This window comes from Schistocerca serialis, chromosome 1, assembly GCF_023864345.2.
Source record: "Schistocerca serialis cubense isolate TAMUIC-IGC-003099 chromosome 1, iqSchSeri2.2, whole genome shotgun sequence".
NCBI lineage: Eukaryota > Metazoa > Arthropoda > Insecta > Orthoptera > Acrididae > Schistocerca > Schistocerca serialis.
In genome coordinates, this window is record NC_064638.1 from 461,316,556 (window position 1) to 461,339,006 (window position 22,451).

Consider the following 22,451-nt stretch of genomic DNA (forward strand, 5'->3'; position numbering starts at 1 on the left):
TAAAATGAAAACCAATTAGAAGTTTCATCCCACTACTGCTCTACCTCTGTGATAAAAATCAATACTTTAAAAGCCACCATAAACCTTAAAAGATTTTCAGAACACTGAATCCAAGTATCAATTTATTCCCTACAATGTTACCTGCAGATGTTTCAGTATGAAGGCAAAGGTACTGACCAACCAGTTGATAACAACCTTAGTTCCTAATGAATATGCTCATTTACACAATTATCTGTAGAACAAATTGCAGAAATGATGTTCCTTGCCATGCTGTACACCCAGCCTGCAAATATTTAAGATAACATGTGGCCATATGATGTCCAATTGGACATTAGACAAAAAACTTAGCTGACCACCTACAACTTTACTGAGCAAACTGAAGATGATGACGACAAAAATGAAAATAATAATAATAATAATAATAATTACAGTATTTTTTTAGTACCCAAAACTCACTGCAGTTCTAGTTGACCAATGTTGGCTCTCTGCACTTTTCCATGTATGTCTTTAATATAAAGCAGTTAACTCATTTTTTGGTCTTGGAGCTATAGTTTGAGAGCAGATGGGTTCAGGAAAATTTTGACTAAATACTAAAGGACGAATTCTACAGACAGTTTATCTTCTGGTAACTCAATTTACTTCCACAAATTCCAACAAAGTTACACACCGAGATTTATATAAGGTCTTACTGTAATCTCTGTAAGTAAGAAGTATAACTTACCATCTGAAATAACAGCTTCTACTGGCTTATCCAACTCTACAGAAATATTCCCAATAGTTGCAAAAGCAAAGAGACCAACGAGAATGCTTGTAACGGCATTTATTGTTGATACAGCTAAAGTGTCAATTAGGAATTGATTGTTGTAATGATTATAGCTAGCAAATGATATCATAGATCCAAATGCTACTCCAAGAGAATTGAAATTCTGTGCAAGAGCATGTACCCAAACCTGCAAATAAAAGTGCACAGGATTAATTACAGGTAACGATCTCAGATGAATTCCCCTGCAATTATCATATTACAGGCTAAACTAACAGATCAAATGTCAGTAATATTAATTAGGAAGTGTGACCTGAAGCATAATTTAAATAGATAATGATAATATAAAATTTCACAAATTTGTCTCCTTCTAAAACTGGGTCCTCATATACCACTTGTAGCTGTTACCAATTCCCAAAAATTATGTTACACAGAGAAAACAAATTATAAGGGGATACTACTTTCAAGATTTTAAGGGCTGCCGTATGCTTTGTATATTAAACTGCATAGTAGACTTAATGTCTCCTTTCATAACCAGAAAATTCTTTCAGTTTCCCTTAATAAGATCAGATGATGTCACTATATCTTATATGATTATATGAGGAGTGAATATACAGTTTCAGTACTAGCTTAAAACATACAGTGACAGTTTCTTTCTGCAAAACTCCCTTCCTAGCTGTATTACATTTTCCTAGTCTACACAACCAAAATAAACAACTTTTAACAACACTGAAATGATCAGTTCTTTCCCCCACTTAGAGAGCCAAATTGCATTTTCTCCCTATCACCTATAATTGTAACACATCTCTTCTGAACCAGATGAGTTTAATTTTAAATATTTTTTAAGGTTACATATAAGATAATAACATCTATAGCCTGCCATTATAAAGTGAAGATTATTTGTGAATAATTAACAACAAGTGAAGATTTCAGTCGTAAGCTACTTCTAACATCTGGTACATCAAATATATTTTTAAAATATGGTTCATCACAATTAGTGTAATTTGCAGCCCTATAAAGGTAGCCGAGAGAGAAAGTTACTGCCAAATTAAATGTTCAGGTTTTGATCATCAGCAACTTTTAGAATTTTTTTCTGCTTTTATTCCTTATTTTTCTGTTGCCATTGCTTTGTGCACATGAGAAATACCTCACTAGGTTGTGGTTCAGTTTGGATGTTGCACTGTAGATCCCACTGTAACAGGGTAAGTAAATCAATTCACAGGTCAGAGAAAGGCCAGAGCGTATTGCCAACTGCTCCATGCTTAGTGAACCATTCTTAAACTTGAGATCAGATTCACTGGTGCTTTACTTCTGCCACATGTGTGAAGATGATCAAAAACTGGATTCTACATTAATTTGGACTGAGTCTGCCTTGGAACATAAAGACTTAGACTTTTGTGAATTGCTCTTTCTGTAGGATAACAATAAACCATGTGTTTTTGGTAGTTAGAAATACATTGTGTGACTGCAGTCCACAGAAGTTGAGATAGACATGAAACAGTCAGCTAACGGCTTATCTCATACCTATTATTTTCTTCTGAAAATTATTGAGGAGGACTGATTATAGTCTCTCTCTCTCTCTCTCTCTCTCTCTCTCTCTCTCTCTCTCTCTCTCTCTCCCCCTTTATATTCCCATCAGCAGACACTGAGATGGGTGCAAATGAGTTGGCATGGATATTATATAGAACAATTGTCATGAAGGGCACACGTAAAGCGAAACATGGACAGAGCCACTAACTCAGAGGTTTACCTTTCAGTGGTGTTAAGCTTGGCCTGGCAGTTCTTATGTAGATTTCTAATACCTCAAACTTGGTCTTCACCTTATGCTGTGCTCTGTTACTGCATGGTAGGGTCAGTCAGTTGCACTGGTCACTTTTGTGTTTATCCCTGTGCCAGTCTCTCTATGGTGTTCAGACTCTTGAACTTCGTTCCCTCTTCTGGGGTTCAGCTCTCAGGCTTTGTTATCGAGGCACCATTAGCTCATATAATAACATTTGTGCTGGCAGTGATAGCTCGTAGCATTGTCACGCCTTGTGTGAATATAAAAGTGTTATACAAAAGTGGTGGTATAGGACATTCTTATGCATGCAACACCATTCTTTTTTTCTTTGTAGTGTTACATTGTAGTCACTGTGCACCTGTAATTTTTGCAATGCTGGCAGGAGCAGCTGCACCTCCAGCAGCAGCAACAAAAGCTGCTGTAGGAGCAGATGCAGGAACTGCTCACACAGAATACAGAATAACACTGTACTCAAGCCACACTGATAACACCAGGCACTGGCAGAGACTCTTTCCCCCAGCCTCCTCAACACTGTTCACCAGCTTTGATGAATCTGCAAAAAGTGGGAGAATTATCTGCACCAATTCTTGCTGCTCTGCCAGTTAAGTCATATTGTCAATCCACTGATAAGGCTGCCCTGTTATCATCCAGCAGTGTGGTATTGTATGAGATTATGCAGAATCTGAAGCCTGAGAAACTTGTCTTTGATGGAATTTGTCAGTTGCACACACAGTATTTTGGCCATCCAACCTATTTTGTAGTGGGAAAGTTACAGTTCATCCAGCACAACAAGAGCCCTGGGCTTTTATCACTGACCTGCAATGTCTCTCATGCAAGTGTCAGTTTGAATGTCCTTAATGTGCTACCTCGTATGCAGACACTTTAATTAGAGAAGTGATCAATGTGGAGGTCCAAATTAGGGCATTGGCCTTGTTCAACATTTCTTTCACTGACATTGCTCAGAGTGTGGAATTGCATCAATTGTGGCAGCAGTAAGGGATGTACTTTGTGACAATTGGCAGGTGGTGAAATTAGTGCTTATGGTAAATGGCCCCTGGTACCCCATGGGCCGAGCCAGATAGCCTTGCCTTCCACTGAGCTGCCATATGTTGACACCACTGATGATTCAAGTGTGGTGACATCTGTGCATGCTGCCATGTGTGCAGTATGCTGCCCATCTTCGCCTGTGTTGGGTATGTTGGGTAGAAGTCAATCTAAGTGTCGTAACCACTGCTCAAGACATTTTTTGGATTCTCATGTGTTGATCTCCTTTGACACCTGTTTCTGCTCAACTGGCAAGTTGGCAGTCCTGCCCTGATTGTCATTTGGTGCACGTTCAACAGGACTCCCCAGATGTGGAGGCCATGTGTGCAGTATGCTGCAAAATAGGCCATTTGGCAAAAGTTTGTTACAATCAGCGAACTGTGAGGTGATCATTGGAGGCTGTCTTCGACACCCTTCGAGCACCACCACAGCATATTCTGTTTATGCTGGATGTAGATGGACAACGATAAAGTTTCAGGTAGACATGGGAGTGACGATCAGTCAAATTAACTTAGATAAGTGTAGGCCCTACAATAAAATGGCCACTAGGACAACTTGTGTCTTATGGGGGGGGGGGGGGGGGTCAACTGATACTAGCATATGAAAGCAGAGCTTGGCACAAGGTGAAGGCCAGGTCCGAGATAGTCTAAATCTTTGTTAGAACTGATGATCCAGGCCTAACTGAAAGGTAAACCATCTGACAAGGGAATAGTCCAATCTAACATGTTGAAACTGCCCCAAAAATGTTTGTGCAGGAAGAAAGCACTATAAGAAACACAATGTCAGAATTTTAGCTGCTAAGACCCATTGCAAATATGTTTAAGAAAATGCTAAAGTTTTAGCTCACCAGGCAGCTTTAGAGAAGTACTCCCTCACCATAACTGTAGCAGAAAGTGCATGTGCATTGAAACAGATACACATCCTTTACTGATGGCAGTTGGGAGACAGGTAACATTGCACAATATGATCACAATTTGGAAAGTAAATTCCCATTTCCATTAATTATTTTGCTGACACAGTTTTTCAGTTACTACTGGAATGCAGTCAAAATCAGCTACTTCTCCTGAAGACCTACATATGTGCTACCTATAGTTAATTTCTGGAATTCATTCAAGTGATGACATTTGACTAGACATTTTGGAAAACATTAGAAGAAATAGGAAGCAACTCTAAAAATTCCATGAATTTTGATTCGAACAATGATGGTTCTGCTAATTAAATTCCAGAACAAAAATACAGTACCTTCCTAGACTGAAGAAAACCTGGAGAGTAATAGGTTTCAGCTGTAATATTTTTCGTTAAACAAAGGAAGGAAAAACACATTAAGTTTGCAAAGCCAGTTTCATTTTGTAGAATCTGAATGTGAATTGTATAAATGGAAGGAAGCATTACACAAAGTGTCAAAATGGAACTTGCAAAAATATGGAAGAAAAACCATTCAGAAGATTTAGAACTGCTAGTGAGAGTCAATGCACCATTATTGTGGGAAATCTAAGAGACTATGTCCTCTGAATTGCAAGTGAGATGAACATTACTGATTTTCATGACGCTTTGAACTGGTTAAACAGATTCAGGAAAAAAGGCAGTGCAGCAAGTTGCAAAATTACGAAGTTTACTTCAATTAAAAATGTAGAGGAGATGTCATTAACAGATAGTACCATAGACTAATTTATAGCTTCTTGTTATTTCCTAAAACAATGTGTATAAAGCCAATTGATCAGGTTTTGTGCAAGAACTGTGTTCAAACTGCTCTTTATCATTTCAAGTGTGTGTGTGTGTGTGTGTGTGTGTGTGTGGGAGGGGGGGGGGGGGGAGAGGAGGAGGAGGAGGAGGAAGGAGATTAGTGTTTCACATCTCGTGAACAATGAGGTCATTAGAGATGGAACAGAAGCTCGAATTAACGAAGGACGGAGAAGGAAAGTGACCATGTCCTTTCAAAGCGACCCTCCTGGCATTTGCCTTAGGCAATTTAGAGAAATCACAGAAAACCTAAATCAGGATGGCTGGAAGCAATCTTGAACTGTCATCCTCCTGAATGCGAATCCAGTGTGCCAACTCCTGTGCTACCTTACTTGGTAAGTTGTGTCTTATAGTACAAAGTGCACTCCTTTGAGGTGACAATTCTCCATCGCTGTGTATTATAAGAATTTGGAATAGCAACTTGTACTATTGGTGGTATATTCACTGTTGGCACAAAAGATTTTTGGGTTAGATGTCTTTTTTTCCCCCCATGTGGAGTTGCTAGTTTCCCATTGGACACCTCCCCGGGTGGCGGATAGGGGAACGCTCACCAGATATGGTGGGTACTGGGGAAATAAAATACCCCAGCAGATGACGGGAAAGGGAAGAGAGGTAGTAGACATGATGCAGAGGAGGAAGATAAAGGCTTTGTGTGTGCAAGAGACAAGGTGGAAGGGCAATAAGGCAAAGATCTTAGCTGAAGGCTATAAGCTACTTTATAGTAGTGCAAGCCCGGAATCAAGAAATGGAGTTGGAGTTATTTTGCACAGAGAGCTTCAAGAAGTTTCCCATTGGACACCTCCCCGGGTGGCGGATAGGGGAACGCTCACCAGATATGGTGGGTACTGGGGAAATAAAATACCCAGGGTGGACCAAAACTAGCAAGCCTCCACCCCTCTAACAAGGGAAGGGGGTTGACGGCAGGAAGGGCATCCGGCTGTAAAAAAACATTGCCAAAACAAGAGGAATATTGGATGCTTCTCAAGAAAATGTTCCGGGGTAATAGCCTCCCATTCAGATCTCCGGGGGGAGGCGTTTTGCGAAGGATCTAAAGGTGTTCAAGATCAGAGTGGGAACTCTAAATGTGGGAATGATGACGGGAAAGGGAAGAGAGGTAGTAGACATGATGCAGAGGAGGAAGATAAAGGCTTTGTGTGTGCAAGAGACAAGGTGGAAGGGCAATAAGGCAAAGATCTTAGCTGAAGGCTATAAGCTACTTTATAGTAGTGCAAGCCCGGAATCAAGAAATGGAGTTGGAGTTATTTTGCACAGAGAGCTTCAAGAAGAGGTATGTGAAGTCAGCAGAGTAAATGGTTGGATCATGTATGTTAAGATGATGTTTGGTGGAGAAATGGTAACAGTGCTGACAGCCTATGCACACCAAGCGGGATGTTCGGAGGATGAGAAGGAAAAATTTTGGAGAGATTTGGATGGAGTAATGGTCGTAATACCAGAGAATGAAAGAGTGATAGTCGGAGGGGATCTAAATGGTCATGTTGGCGGAAGGAAAGGTGGGGAAGAGAGGTGGCATGGAGGATGGGGGTATGGCGAGAGAAATGAGGAAGTAAAAAAGATAGTGGAGTTTGCAGTGGCTTTTGATCTAGTGATTACAAATACCTACTTCCAAAGAAAAAGAGAAAAACTAATAACATACGGGAGTGGCGAAAATAAAAGCCAAATTGATTACATATTACGTAGAAGGAAAAACAGTGGGGAGGTGCGAAATACTAAGGTCATATACGGTGAAGGAATAGCAACAACATAAGTTAATTGTAGCAGATTGTGAGATGAAAATATGTAAAAGACAGAGGCACATAAATCAATGTGAAAGGAAAATTAAGTGGTGGAGATTGAAGGATAAAAATTTGAGAGAGGAGTTTAGTGAAAAAGTACTGGGAAAGGTAAAATTGGCAAAGAGTGTGCAGGAGTGGTGGAAAATAAATAGTGCTGTTATAATGAAGACCGGGGAGGAAGTGTTTGGGTTAACATCTGAGAGAGGGGTGCCAAAATATAAGGAAGCATGGTGGTGGAATGAAGAGGTGCAGAAGGCTGTGAAGGAAAAGAAAGACGCTAAGAGGAAGTGGGATATGTCCGGAAGTGCTGAGGATGGGCAAGCATACAAAAGTGCAAAGAAGGAGGCAAAATGAGCTGTGGCTAAAGCTAAAGCTGAATCAGTAAGGGAGGCATACGAACAACTACAGAAAAATGAGGATATGAGACAACTTATACGGATAGGCAAATCAAGAGATAAAGCTTCTAAGGATCTAACAGCAATAAAACAAAGAAAGATGAAACAGGAATAATTCTGCATGGCCATGGAAAAATAATCAAAAGGTGGTTGAATTATTTTGAGAAAGTGCTGAATGAAGAAAATGTAATAGTGAAAACTGAGGAAGGAGGGGCAAACAAAGGATTAACGATGGATATAAGTAGAGATGAAGTCGAATGGGCAGTTGAAAAGATGAAAAATGGAAAGGCAATTTGCCTAGACCAGTGTCTCAGTAAAAAGGGAATTGAGCTCCTTTGGGATTTAATGGAGAAGATTTGGCAACAGGAGGAGATGCTAGACAAGTGGAGAACTAGAGTACTGATCCCAATATTTAAGGGGAAAGGTGATGTGCAGGACTGCAGTAACTATAGAAGTATTAAACTGATGGCACAACCAATGAAAATATGGGAAAGAGTTATAGAAGCAAGATTATGCAAGGAGACTGTGGTGTGTGAAGAACAGTTTGGGTTCATGCCTGGAAGAGGAACGACTGATGCAATACATGCTTTAAGGCAGATACTGGAGAGCCACGGGGAGCTACAACCCGATCTACATATGGCTTTCATTGATTTGGAGAAAGCATATGACAGAGTCCCAAGGGACGAAATATGGAGAAGCATGAGAGAGCAGTGCGTACCAGAGAAGTATGTGAGGTTAGTGAAGGAAATGTACAGAGGAGCAATGACACAAGTGAGAAGTAGGGTGGGCATGACAAAGGAGTTTCCAATAAAAGTAGGGTTACATCAAGGGCCTGCACTTAGTCCCTACCTCTTTGACCTGATTATGGATGTGCTGGTGAAAGATGTGAAGAAGAATGCGCCTTGGAATATGATGTTTGCGGATGATGTGGTTCTTTGTGAGCAGAGCATAAACACACTTGAGGAAAAGCTGGAGGACTGGAGGAAGGCACTACAAGAAAGAGGGATGAAAATTAGCAGGACAAAGTCAGAATATTTAGCACTGAAGGATGTGCAGATGAGGTCTTGCAAGATCCAGGATGATGAGCTGAAATCAGTCTGCAAATTTAAATACTTGTGGTCATACATACAGAGGGACAGAGAACTGGAAAGCGAGATACAACACTGAATAAATTGTGGTTGGGACAACTGGAGGAAAATGAGTGGAGTGTTATGTGACAAGAAGGTGAGCATTTGGTTGAAAGGGGAAGTGTACAAGGTGGTGGTAAGACCTGCTATGATATACGGGGCAGAGACATGGCCAATCACAGTAGCCCAGGAAAGGAAGATGGAAGTGGCGGAAAGGAGGATGCTGAGGTGGATGTGTGGGGTAACAAGGACGGACAGGATTAGAAATGAATTTGTTAGAGGAGCTGTGAAAGTGGGACCCATGGGGGAAAAGATACAAGAGAGCAGACTAAGATGGTACGGACACTTACAGAGAAAAGGGGAAGAGTATACCGGAAACAGAGTTGAAGATACAAAAATTGCAGGAGCGAGAAGAAGAGGAAGACCGAAGATGAGGTGGAAGGATAATATATCTGGGGACCTAAGGGAGAAAGGATGGAAGAAGGAAGAGGCAATGGCTAGAATACTATGAAGGAGAAGGATCCAGAAGAGCAACGCCAACCCCACGTGACGTGGGACAAGGCAACGATAAAGAAGAAGAAGAAGAAGAAGAAGAAGAAGAAGAAGAAGAGGAAGAAGAAGAAGGAGGAGAAGAAGAAGTCTTTTCTGTTTTTGACTTCCAGATAGTTGACAAGGATGTGTACATTTACTGACTCAACTGAATCCCTTTCAAGATTTAGACTTCTTATGACAGTCATGAAGCTTGCACAGGATAGAGTAGCATGGAGAGCTGCATCAAACCAGTCTCAGGACTGAAGACCACAACAACAACAATGACAATCATATGACCAGCTGTTTAAGAATATCTTGGTTTGGGCAGAACATTTCAAGGCACATGTCTCCCATAAGCCATTGATGATATCTAAATGTTATTGCACCCACCCCATTCCCTTTTCCATACACAAAAAGGTCAAGATGGAGGTGCAGAATTGGTATGGTCATGGCATCATTTCTCCTATCTGGTGAGTCAATGGGCCACCCCTTTGGTAGTGATTCGAAAGCCAGATGGTGCCCTGCACCTTTGCAGTAATTTTAAACAGACAGACATCCCGCAATGTGTCATGGATATGTATTCAATTCCATGGCCAGAGGAGCTGTGGCGAAGTTGTGCAGGGGCAGTATTTTTCAAGCCTTGATTTGTGTCATGCATACCTGCAGCTGCCATTGGATGTAGCTTCTCAGAATTTCTTGGTGCTCAACACCTACTTTGGGTTTTTCCAGTTTAATTGCTTGCCTTTTGGAATTTTGTCTGTGCCAGGAATATGTCAACGCTATTTGAAGCAGTGGATTCAGGATATTCCATGTTGTGTAAACTATCTTGATGACATCTGGGTAGTAGACTTTACACAAGATGAGTGCTGAAGGAGGTCTTCCAATGTCTCCTGGAGAACTGCCGTGGATGAAACCTGGAAAAAATGCAGTTTTTTCTACCCGAAAGTGCATTTTTTGAGACGTGCTTAGCAATGATGGCCTCAATCCTATGGATGAGCACGTCGAAGCCCCCATCCAACTGACAGCCAAGTTCATCCCTCAGGTTGTGGACACTTGCCATTTCTTTAAATGGCTTCATAAAAAGGACATCAGGTTTGTGTGATCTGTGGACTGTCAACAGGCTTTTGAATACCTCAAGCAGTGTTTGCACTCTGCTCTATGTTTGGCTTCATTTATGCTGGGTATACCATTAATCCTAGTAGCTGACGCATCCCAGTATGTTATTAGTGTGGACTGGTGTGGTTTTGTTGCAATGGAACTCAGTTAGCACTGAGCAGCCCATCATCCAGGCTTCGAAGGAAATTTCTGTGGCACAACATAACTACTTGCAGATGGAAAAGGAGGCACTGGCTATCATTTTTGGTATTTCTTGTATGGAGCAAAGTTCTTACTTATCACTGATCACAGTTCCCTGGTTTCCTTATTCAGCCCTCATTCTAAGCTACCACATGAGACTGCCCACAGGTATCTCGGTAATTACAGTTACGATATTTGTTACTGGACCACTGCCCAGCATGCAAACATTGATGCACTATCATGGTCCTGATCCAATTTTTTTAGGTTGGTGCTTTATGCCACAAAACTTCTAAGGTCACAAGTACCCATATCATAACATAAGAAAAAAAAAGTACTAAATAAAAATCCGAGGTAAAGACACAAAAATCCAATCAAGCCACTTTAAAAGAAAAGCAGCAAGGCCAAGGATGTCCCTAGGGAAAATTTCTCAAAACATCGTTGACATGCTTTATACCATGCTGCTGCGGTGAATAAAAAGTAAGACAAGAACAACAGAATGTGTGTCATCCACTAAAACATCTGATAAAGCACATGACCAATGTAGATATAAATGTAAATAGTTCAAAAATGGGCACCGGATCAGAAAGTGGTGCACTGTCAAGGGTTGAGAGCAGTAGGCACAGAGTGGGGCAAGATCACCACTTAGTAAATGGCAGTGACTGAAATGACAGTATCCTATACTCAGCCAGGCTAAAATGACCTCCTCAGGATGTGATGGCTGAGAGGAAGTCACTGTGCTAATGGAAAAGGTTTAATGTCCCGGAGTTTGTTTCACTCCAGAGTGATACTACATGCTGACAGACAGCGACACGAAGATCATCCAAGGGAACAGAATAACTAGCAGGCCAAGGGAGGAGAGCTACAGCCTTTGCTGCAGCACCAACAACCTCGTTTCATGGTATGCCAATGTAACCAGGAACCCATAGGAATACCACATTGGCTTCCCCAGTGAGTGAGTGAGTGAATGAGTGAGTGAGTGAGTGGAGGCAATGTAGAATCCATTGTACTAAAGGATGGACTGAATACAAAGTGTGAAGGGCACTGAGGGAATCTGAGTAGATGACACAATTTGGGAGACCATGATGCCAGCTCTGCTGGGTGGCCTGATAAAGGGCATAGAGCTCAGCAGTAAAAATCAAGCTCTGGTCAAGAAGCCAATATTGAAAAGGATCATTGCCAGGTACAAAGCCACATCTGACACCATGGTTGATCTTGGAACTGTCACTGCAGACAAAGACACAGCCCCTAAGCCATGTGCGAAGTGTGAGAAACTCTTGCAATACACCAGGTCAGGAGTAGTGCCCTTAGGAAGTGAATGGAGTTTGAAATGAACATATACATCAGCACATACGTAGGGAGACAAAGAGCTTGGAAACATGGCAGGGAGTGTAAACCAAAGCTATCAAAGCAGAAAATGAAAGCGAACTTCAGGAGGCAACAGAGGAGATGGGGGCGCTAATACTGGCAATCAAGGGAATCATCAAAAACGCCAGCATAGGATGGGTGACTGGGCCTAGAAGACTGATGGCTCATGTAACAACTGAGGAGAACATCCCACTGGCAGGATAACATTAAGTCAGCAGCCCAAGCATAAGTACTTTCAATAGGACTAGCACAGAAGGCACCAGTGGTTAAACACATTTCACAATGGTGTATGGTGCTAAGATGACATAAGAAAGATGGACATGCAGACAAACTTATGATACATCCATCCAGTTTTGGACAGACAAGGAACTGGTATAAACAGAGGACGACAGTCCGATCTGATCCCCATGAGGTACCGTGAAAAACATGTAGAACACTGAGGGAACAAGTACAACAAGCTACCTGGTAAGAGGCTTGGGAAGAGCAACAGAGCTTCCTATCAAATGTGAGTCCCAAGAATTTTGTTGTGTCAACAAATGGAAGAACGAATGGGCTAAGATATAGGGATGAGGGAAGAAATTCCTGGCACCGCCAGAATTTCATACAGACAGTCTTGTCAGCAGAAAAATGGAAGCCATTGTTGACATTCCATGAGTAAAGATGATCAAGACATCGGTGAAGATGCCACTCAAGTAGATAGGTTTGCTGAGAGCTGCAATAGATTGTACAGTCATCAATGAAAAGAGAGCTTTAGATACCTATCAGGACAACCCAAAACAGGGTTAATGGCCATGGCAAATAAGATGACGTTGAGCACAGAACCCTAAGGTACCTCATTCTCTTGAATAAAAGTGTCCCATACAGCCAAGCCCACATGTACCTTAAAACATGATCTTTTAAAAATTTCTAGATAAAAAGGGGTAGGCAACACCAAAAGCCCCACTTGTACAGAATACGGAGGATACTCATCCCCCAGCAGATGTATGGTGTATGGTGCTAAGATGACATAAGATACATGGACATGCAGACAAACTTATGATACATCCATCCAGTTTTGGACAGACAAGGAACTGGTATAAACCAAAACAAAAAACATGACCACAGTTTGCCACTTCTGCAGAAACTTATTCATTATATGAGTTGACAAGGTGATGAGATGATCAACTGCAGAGTGGTGCCAACAGAATCCACATTGGGTGTTAGTGAGGAAGTTCCCAGACTCAAGCCACCACTCCAGCCGACCATTAAATGTATGTTCCAGCACCTTGCAGATGCTACTGGTGAGGGAAATTGGGTGGTAGCTGGACGAAAGGTGTTTGTCCTTACCAGGTTTAGATATGGGAATGACAACAGTCTCATGCCAGTGACTGGGATATGCACCATCTTTCCAAATGCGGCTGTATGTATGGAGGAGGAAATGTAGGTCCTCAGGAGATAGGTGTTGCAACATGAGAATGTGAACGCTGTCTGGTCATGGAATGGATGACAGGGGCAAAGCGAGTGCACATGTAAACGCCCTCATAGTAAAATCAGTATAGTAACATTCCTGATTCTGAGAGGAGAAAGATGTGGTCCTTGCCTCCACCACCCATTTCAGAGAAAGGAAGGCAGGATGGTAGTGGGTGAATCTCAAACTGTCTGCAAAATATCAGCCAATGGTGTATGAGATATCAAGAGCATCTACAGTGATATTATTTGCTATCATCAGACCAGGAACTAGGAATGAAATCTAACAGAGATTACCCTAAACAACTGAAGAGGGAGTAAAACTGTTAAAAAAAGCTTTGAAAAGAAAACCAACTAGCTCTATTGCTATCCCTGAAAATGTGGTGACAAGGCGGAGAGCTCATCTCCGCATGCAGACTGCATTGCAGCATGCCTCAGTCCACTGGGAGATGGGGCATGTCATGGCAAGGGAGAAGTAAGAGGTATGGAACATTCCACAGCAGAAAGAATAGTGTTTGTAAGGTATTCCACCTGGTCATCAATGCAGGGGAAATGGTGTTCATTGAAAGTGGCCAGTGAGGAGTGGAGCTGCCAGTTAGTTGGATGCACAGATGGGATAGGCATTAGCAAACGAATGACACTGGGGAAATGGTCACTCAAGTGTATGTTGGAGAGAAAAGACCACTTGAGATGACAAGCAAGCTGAGCAGTACAGATCAGAAGGTCCAAGTGGGAAAAGGAGTGCATGGAATTGGAAAAAAAGTGGGTGTGCCCATGTTCACACAGATTGGATTGAGCTGGTTGGAAATATCTACAAGGAGACAGCCTCTCATACAGGGTCGTGGAGAGCCCCAAATGGAGTGGTGAGCATTGAAGTTGCTAAGCAGCAAAAAGGGAGGAGGAAATTGAGAAATAAGTTGCAAAATGCCTGCCCAGATGACAGCAGAAGATGGAGGTGAGTAGATGTTGCAAAGAGAGGTGAAACCTTGAAGGGAAAGATGGACAGCAACAGCTTTTAGCTGGGTGTGCTAGGAAACTATGTGACTATAGACATTGTCTTACATGAGCAACATGATTCCCCCACGAGACAGAGTCCCCACCTCTGGGGGAAGGTCAAAACAGACTGAAGAGAAGTGTGTGTGTGTGGGGGGGGGGGGGGGGGGTCATAATGAGGATGTAATTATGTTTCCTGGAAGCAGGAAACAGTTGGACAGTATGAGTGCAAGTGGAGCTGTAATTCAACCATATTGGATCTGATGCTGCAAATGTTCCATTGGAGAATAACCATATCCAATGATAGACAGGAGATGGGTCAAATAAGGGGGCAGTCACCATGTAGGCTGCCAAGTGCCAGAAGTCAAATGTGCACAATGCCTAGGTTCAGAGGCTGGAAGATCCTGGTCCATTCGCTCAGCAGTTGTTGGCAGTGCGTCCCAGTGAAATGGAGGTCAGTCAGGTTAGGTTATCATGTGGTAACACAGTTGAACAAGAACGCTGAGGAGGAGGAGGGGAGGGGAGGATCGTTTGTCTTGTTGGACTGTTCAAAACCTTGGCGTTTTTCAGGTACGTACCCAAATGTCGATTGGCTAGATGTGTGCAGAAAGTCAACACAGGAGTACTCCTCTTTGGACTTCTGTGATTCTCTTTGTGAGGCATGCGATTTGGCTGGTGCAGGTGAAGCTTTGTTGGTATGGTGTGTGCCCATAGCAAGTGAAGGTGAGGGTGTGACACTGGAGCTGGACGATTTCACAACCGTGGCACTAAACTGAAAGTCTCAAGTCTGCGCAGCCATGTACTTTGTAGGTCGGGGTGTGGAAAGAACTGTACTTACAGTTTCCAGAGGGTGGCATACAAGGTTTGTGACTAGCTAACATTTTTTGAGCAATGTTAGTAGGAACCTTTTCCTACACCTAGATCTCCTGAAGGCTCTCTCATTGAGATACACTGGACAGTCACAGGAGGAAGCAGCATGATCACCCTTGCAGTTGATACAGTGAGGGGAAAGAGGTGGACACACCCTCTCATTAGTGCTTCTGCCACAGGTTACACATTTGGCTGCTTTTCACCAGATTTACAAGTGTTATTGTAACACTGACATTTATAGAAATGTGTGGGATACAGGATATATGGTCTGACAGTAATAGCTTTGTAACCAGCCTTAATTTTTGGCAGATGTACCACACGGGCAAATGTGGGGAATGAAGTGTGGCTTGGCCCTGTTCCTTTATCAACCCTTTTCATGACACAGTGAACTGCAGCCATTCCCTGGTCAGTGAGACAGGCTGTTATTTCAGCCTCAGTCTGGCCATCAAGCAGCTGAGTGTATATGACACCATGGGAGGAATTCAGAGTGGGGTGGGCCTCTGCTTCAACAGGATAACTGTGGAGAAGTGTTGCGTTAAGCAGTTTCTGTACTTGAAAAGTGTTATCTGTCCCCAAAGCAATGTCTCACAACACATCTGAGAGCAGGACTTCACAGGAACAGTAATGGCATCTACACTCTTCTGAATAACAAATGAATTAATTGTCATGAAATTATGACCATCTTCAGAGTGTGACACCACAAGGTATCATTGTGTGGTCAGAAGAGGCATCGATTCTTTCTTACCAACCCATTTATGTTTTTAAGATGAGAAACTCATTGCAGAGAAATCCCCCATGATTGCCAGCATCTCCAATGGCAAGCTCCTACATTCAAGGGGGGGGGGGGGGGGAGGGGAGGGGGTGGCACTCAGGGGGGGCTCATCCACCTTAGGCGATTGTCCACACCTCAGGTCACACCTCCTAGACTCCAGATAGAGGGACCAATCAGCATAGAGGAAGGTATCAGCTCAGACAATCACCCCTCCTTGGGCTTGTCCTTCACGAGGAGGCATGTACAAGCCCTACTTGTCAACCTAGTGCTGGGAATTATGCATTGCCCAGTTACATGTTGTATGCATGGGCTGGCCTTCAGGAACACACAGGGGGGAGGAAGAAGAAGACACAGAAAAAGAGAGACCTCAAATGAAAAAGTGGAGGAAGGGTAAGAAAAGGAAGGACAGGGAAAGAAAGATGGGTGGACAGGACGAAGTCATACATAGTTTTACCAAGAACTTCGGTTTCCTGAAGACATACGACTTAGTCTCCAAGGGAAGGGAAAAGAACAGCAGGAGGATAGACATGTGGCACAGAAAGAGAATTAGCACTGCAAAGGCTACGACCCCATGGTAGCCAAGCATGTACTCAACAAAGAGTGGTGAGCCCTGATCCAGAGTTCAATCGAAAGGTGGCCTAAGGTTTTGATTTGGATGCTGCCTTCCTTGCAGCAGATATTACTGGATTTTCCTTTGATGGAATGGGATGACCACTGACCCACTTCCTTGGAAAACTGTTTCAACAGTCCAGATGGGATGCCTCCAGTGCACCCCTTTGGAAGCAGATTCAGTGTGGTGTACATTTTTTCTGGTGTAGGATCAGCTCAACATTGTCCAGGGGATTCTCGTGCCTACCATGGAGGACCAAAGCTGTCAAATGGCCATCCCTCCAGTAATGAGTTCTCACATATTCCAGTTGCTGCATGTGTTGCACAGAGCTATCTCTCGCTTGAAGGCTTTGGCACGGTGTCACCCTTGCTGGCCGGTCATTGATTACAGTGCTGAACACCTTATGTGGGCTTGTGCAGCCTGTGCACAGACTAAGGCTGTGCTGACATGTCAGTTTTCCCCTTTGTCTGCCCTGGAGCACTCTTGGGACAGGGTGAACGTCAACTTTGCAGGCCCTTTCTGGGCAGCATGAGGTGGTTGGTGGTTTGTGCATTATTGAATTTTTTGTATATTGCCAAATTGTCCTATGTGTCAACAGCCACTATTTGCACAGTTTGGGTCATTTTTGTTATCAAGGGCTCTCCTTGACTCTGATTACAGTCAGAAATTTGTGGTGCAGGGGTTTGTGGATTTTTCCATCTGCAGTGGTATCTAGCATCTAACTACCACTCTGTTTCATCCAGCTTCTTAGCATCTAACTACCACTCTGTTTCGTCCAGCTTCTAACTCTGAAGTAGAGCAAGTCATGTGAATGTTCAAGCCTGAAGTCCACGTTTGTTGAGTTCCATGATCATGCACTGTCTAGTTTTCTAGCTGCATATCCTGGGTGACACCAATTAACTGGTGGTGTCTGATGGAGAGTTTGCATGGGTACCAGTCATGGAGTCTCTTGGACTTGTTGCAACCTAAGTCACATGTCCCAGACCATTGCGATCTGTCCCATTTTCCTCAAAGAGCTGCCCTTTGGACCTCAGCGTCTAGTTGACAGCAAGGATGGCTGCAGATGTAGTAGCCCCAAAGCTCAGCATTTGTTTGTGGTGGATGCTGATTGGGAGCAGCTGCGCCCATGAACTGTGGGACTCGCACCACTGGTGTCTCCAAGCTGGTTGCGCTATGGGGTCAGTCACAACACTGGTCTGGTGAGGGGCTCACATCTGTGGCAGTAAGCATCCCTGCTGCCCTACCTTCGATGGCGAACTGGGGTGTTAATGAGAATAGCTCCCGTGACTGGCCATGCGGAGCCCATGAAGTTTGGCTGAGGGCCCTCCTCCTGCCATTCACCAAGGGTTGAGTCCTGGCCTCTGTCAATACCGATCGACCAACTGCCACTGCATCCTCTGTAATCTTCAGCCTTTCTGGTGGAGCTAGCTGCATCAGTGTTGTTACCTTCAGCAGCTGATTCGCTGCTGGGGAATCTCACCCTCTTGCTGGTTTTCCGATGGATGTCAAGGGAGAAACTACGGGATTTTCGGCCATACATGGCCTTTTCATGGGGGGAGGGATTTGGCATGCCTCCTAGAGTACATCAAGATGGATGCAGATGAACTGGAATAGTACAGAACACTGTCATGGAGGGTGCACACAAAGCGTGGCATGGGCAGAGGCACTGACTCACAAGGGAATGATACAATATGATCTGCCAAAACCTACCCAGAAATTTTTCACACAGGAGGAATACGCCAACAGAAACACACTCAAAATTTTAGCTGCTAAGGTGAAATGCAAGTGTTAAAAAAAGAATTGAAATTATCCAGTTTTGCTGCATGAATAACAGTTTTTAACAGTGGTTTGTGCAACCCTGTCTGACTAGTGCATGATCTGACAAATAAGGACACATAGCTGTGATAAAGGAATGCAGTGCAAAGTCCAAATTGCACAACATGATTTCTAAGCACTTAAACCACACAAAAAATGTCTCAAATCATTAATATTTTGGATAATTTGTAGTTAATATTGACAGATAAACTGTTGCAGATGTAATTGTTGCACAAATGACTGGCAAAGGAAGCAAAATCAAGGCAGTGTTACATCACAGATTACTTCCACCATTTGGGGCTTATCAGCATGAAATTATAGCAATTCCTGTACACAGTTCTTGTGATACTTTTTGAATAATGTGTATCTTATTAACAATGAAACAGTTCCTTGTTTATTCCCTGTAATCGTCACAAAAATGTGAAATTTGTGCTCCATGACGAAAAATAATATTTTCATTTCACAAGACTCACCTGATAAAATACAAATTTATGCATTCAGACACTTCACAATAATTACTTGCTTTATTTGGACAGAATATAAAATGGTTGTGGCTGTTGTTCTGCATGTTGAGCTGCATAATTGATCGAATTTGTAAAATATGATGATGTAAACTGACAATGCTCAAATGACTGAAGTTTAACAATACTTTTATGATAGTAAACCTGAAATGACAAAGAGCTACCAGAAATCATATTGCCCAGCAATATTCTGAAAAATGCTTTACACTGTTAAAAAATTTCTTTATTGAGGGTTTGAATCACACAATTGGTTCCATGTGGAATCCAAATTAAATTCAGTCTTTTCATCCTCCTCCTAAAGACAGACATAATGTTATGTCCAGGCCAAGAGTCCAACAGAAGCAATCAATGATTTTCTGCAACTTGTAGGAAGACATTTTAGATGTAGTATTCCGGATTTTGCTGGATCGATTACAAGATTTTTGCAACTAAATAGTCCTTTTTTTTAAAAGTTTGGTGCCCTAATTTCCCTGAGGTTCCTGAAGGCAGATATAAAGCCACAGAAACATAAACCACTGATATTTATCACTGGTATTATTGTACACAAAAGTGTCATTGCATTCATCGACTGCACACACAACTCTTGTCTTGTCTTCCGATGTTTTGGCCAAATTGCAACAGCCTTCCTCAGGGCATGGCTCATCATGCCCTGAGGAAGGCCATTTATTATTGTTGTTAGTTTTTAGCAATGACATGGCATAATACCCAGAAGAATTTTAATCACAACAACTGAAGACTTTGTAGAAACTTTTGGTGCTTTAAGTGCAGTAATTCAATATTCGCTTTGTAATGCTTAGTTCAGAATTTTTTTACTAAATCTTATGTTATTTTCTCAGTTTCTTTTGAAGTTGCAGAAATAGTTCTCAGTAGTCCTGCTCATATGGCTTGATTTGCAATTGAGGAGGTGAAGCAGACCTCGATTGTATCCATGTGGTAGATACATGACCATTGGGCAGGTACAATGGGCAGTCAGGTAAATAGGCTGAGCCTCAATCGACACTTCAGAAAATATGATACACAAACAGTCAAAGTACAACAACACACAGAACATAATTTACACAATTCATAGACTGATGACACACACAACTTTGCACCCTTAGGTTTAGATATAACAATGGTGACAGAAAGAGCTACTGGTCACAATTTTAAAATACAACAAAATTTGACAAATCATGAAAACATTCACCCTATATGACAGGATGGAGGCCAGAAAAGAAAGAGTATAAACAGTTTTTAGTAATCAGAAACCAGTCTCTGATCACATATGTACACACTTATGTTTTAGTGTAAGATATTTTGTCATTTCTATTTAGGTAGTAGTTATAGGAGACGTAGTGGTGTAAGGTTCCAAATGACGAAACTACTCCAATGTTTTAGGTCAAATTCTGTACTTTTTCACAATTTCTCACAGAATGAGGACATGCGATACTACTGACTTTGATCCATCTGTCTTATGAGGATGTTAAGCTTAACAGCTCCACTGGTACTATTAGCTCTTTCCTTTCATTCCATACTCACATGAAAATACAACACACTGTATTACACAAGCACTCATCCATATTATACAGTTAACACAACAGGTTGGATGCATAAGATGGAAAACAGGCCTCTAGTTGAGGCCTTGCACAATACTATTAACCATCAGGAAAGTAAGAAGTGATCAGACATTATTAGGTGTTTGCTGAACTTCCTTCCATTATAAAACTGATGATTTGTCACAATATGATCTGTAGAAGTCACTGGATGGATGCTGTTGTGGTCTTCAGTCCAAAGACTGGTTAGATGCAGCTCTCAGTGCTACTCTATCCTGTGAAATCCTCTTCATCTCCAAATATTTACTGCTATTTAATCCTTCTGAATCTGCTTACTGTATTCGTCCCTTGGTCTCTCTCTATAGTTTTTTACCCCCCCCCCCCTCCTCCCACACACACACACACACACACACACACACACACACACACACACACACACACACACACACACACACACACACACACTCTTCACTTCCAATACTATATTGTCAAGTCGTACCACAAATTCCTTGTCCCCAGAATTTTATTCAGTACCATGTCATTAGTTAAATGATCTACCCAACTAATCCTCAGCATTGTTTGGCAGTATCAAATTTCAAAAACTTCTGTTCTCTTCTTGTCTACACTGTTTAACATCTGCATTTCACTTCCATACATGGCTACATTCCAGACAAATACCTTCAGCTAAGACTTCCTAACACTTAAATCTATATTGTATGTTAACAAATTTCTCTTCTTCAGAAATGCTTTTCTAGGGATTGCCAGTCTACACTTATCCCCTTTACTTTGACCATCGTCATCATCTATTTTGCCACCCAAATAGGAAAACTCATCTACTACTTTAAGTTTCTTGTTTCCTAATCTAATTCCCTCAGCATCACTTGTTTAATTCAACTTCATTGCATTATCCTTGTTTTAATTCTCCTCCCAATGTCCTTTCTGTTCAACTACTACTCCTAGACCTTTGGTGTCTTTTGACATAATTACAATGTCACCAGCAAACCTCAAAGTTTTTATTTCTTCTCCCTGAACTTTAATTCCTATTCCAAATTTTTCTTTGGTTTCCTTTACTGCTTGCTCTACGTACAGATCGAACAACATTGGGGATAGGCTACAACCCTATCTCACTCCCTTCTCAACTACTGCCTCACTTTCATGACCCTTGATGCTTATAACTGCCATCTGGTTTCTGTAAAAGATGTATATAACTTTTTGCACCCTGTATTTTACCCCTGCAACCTTTAGAATTTCAGAGAGGGTATTCCAGTCAACACTGTCAAAAAATTTCTCTCAGTCTACAAATGCTACAAACATGGCTTTGCCTTTCCTTAGCCTATCTTCTAAAGTAAATCATAGTGTCAATATTGCCTTGTGTGTTCCTACATTTCTCCAAAACCCAAACTCATGATCCCTGAGGCTAGTTTCTACCAGTTTTTCCTTTCTTCTGTAAGGAATTTTGTTTTAGTATTTTGCAAACACAATTACTAAGCTGACAGTTTGGCAATTTTCACACCTGTCAGCAAATGCTTTCTGTGGAACTGGAAATGTTACAGTCTTCTTGAAGTCTGAGGGTATTTTGCCCATCACGTACATCTTTCACACAAGATGGAAATGTTTTGTCATGGCTAGTTCACCCAAAGCTATCAGTACTTCTGACAGGATGTTGTCTGCTCCTGGGGCCTTGTTTCGACTTACATCTTTCAGTGCTCTCTACAAATTCTTCTCACAGTATCATATCTCCCATCTCACCTTGATCTAAGTCCTCTTCTATCCTTATTATATTACCTTCACGTTCATCTCCCTTCAAAGATGCTCTGTATACTCCTTTCCTTCTTTGCCTAGGACTGGTTTTCCATCTGAGCTCTTGATATTCAACATCTACTTCTCTCTTCTCCCAAAGGCTCTTCAATTTTACAGTAGGCAGTATCTATCTTTCCCCTAGAGAAATATGTTTCTAAGTCCTTACATTTGTCCTCTAGCCATTCCTGCTTAGCCATTTTGCATTTCCTGTTCATCTCGTTTTTTAGACATTTGTATTCCCTTTCACTTGCTTGATTTGCT

At 42.0% G+C, this 22,451-nt stretch overlaps 1 protein-coding gene across 2 annotated transcripts in view; it reads right to left on the reverse strand.

Moving 5' to 3' along the window:
- Positions 1 to 22,451, reverse strand: part of LOC126473331 (sodium- and chloride-dependent GABA transporter ine-like) — a 353,680-nt gene that overhangs the window by 23,516 nt on the left and 307,713 nt on the right. For both annotated transcript variants that reach the window (XM_050100321.1, XM_050100331.1), the window contains one exon: positions 722 to 950. In XM_050100321.1, the coding sequence (XP_049956278.1) occupies positions 722 to 950 (229 nt within the window). The remainder of the gene's footprint in view (positions 1 to 721; positions 951 to 22,451) is intronic.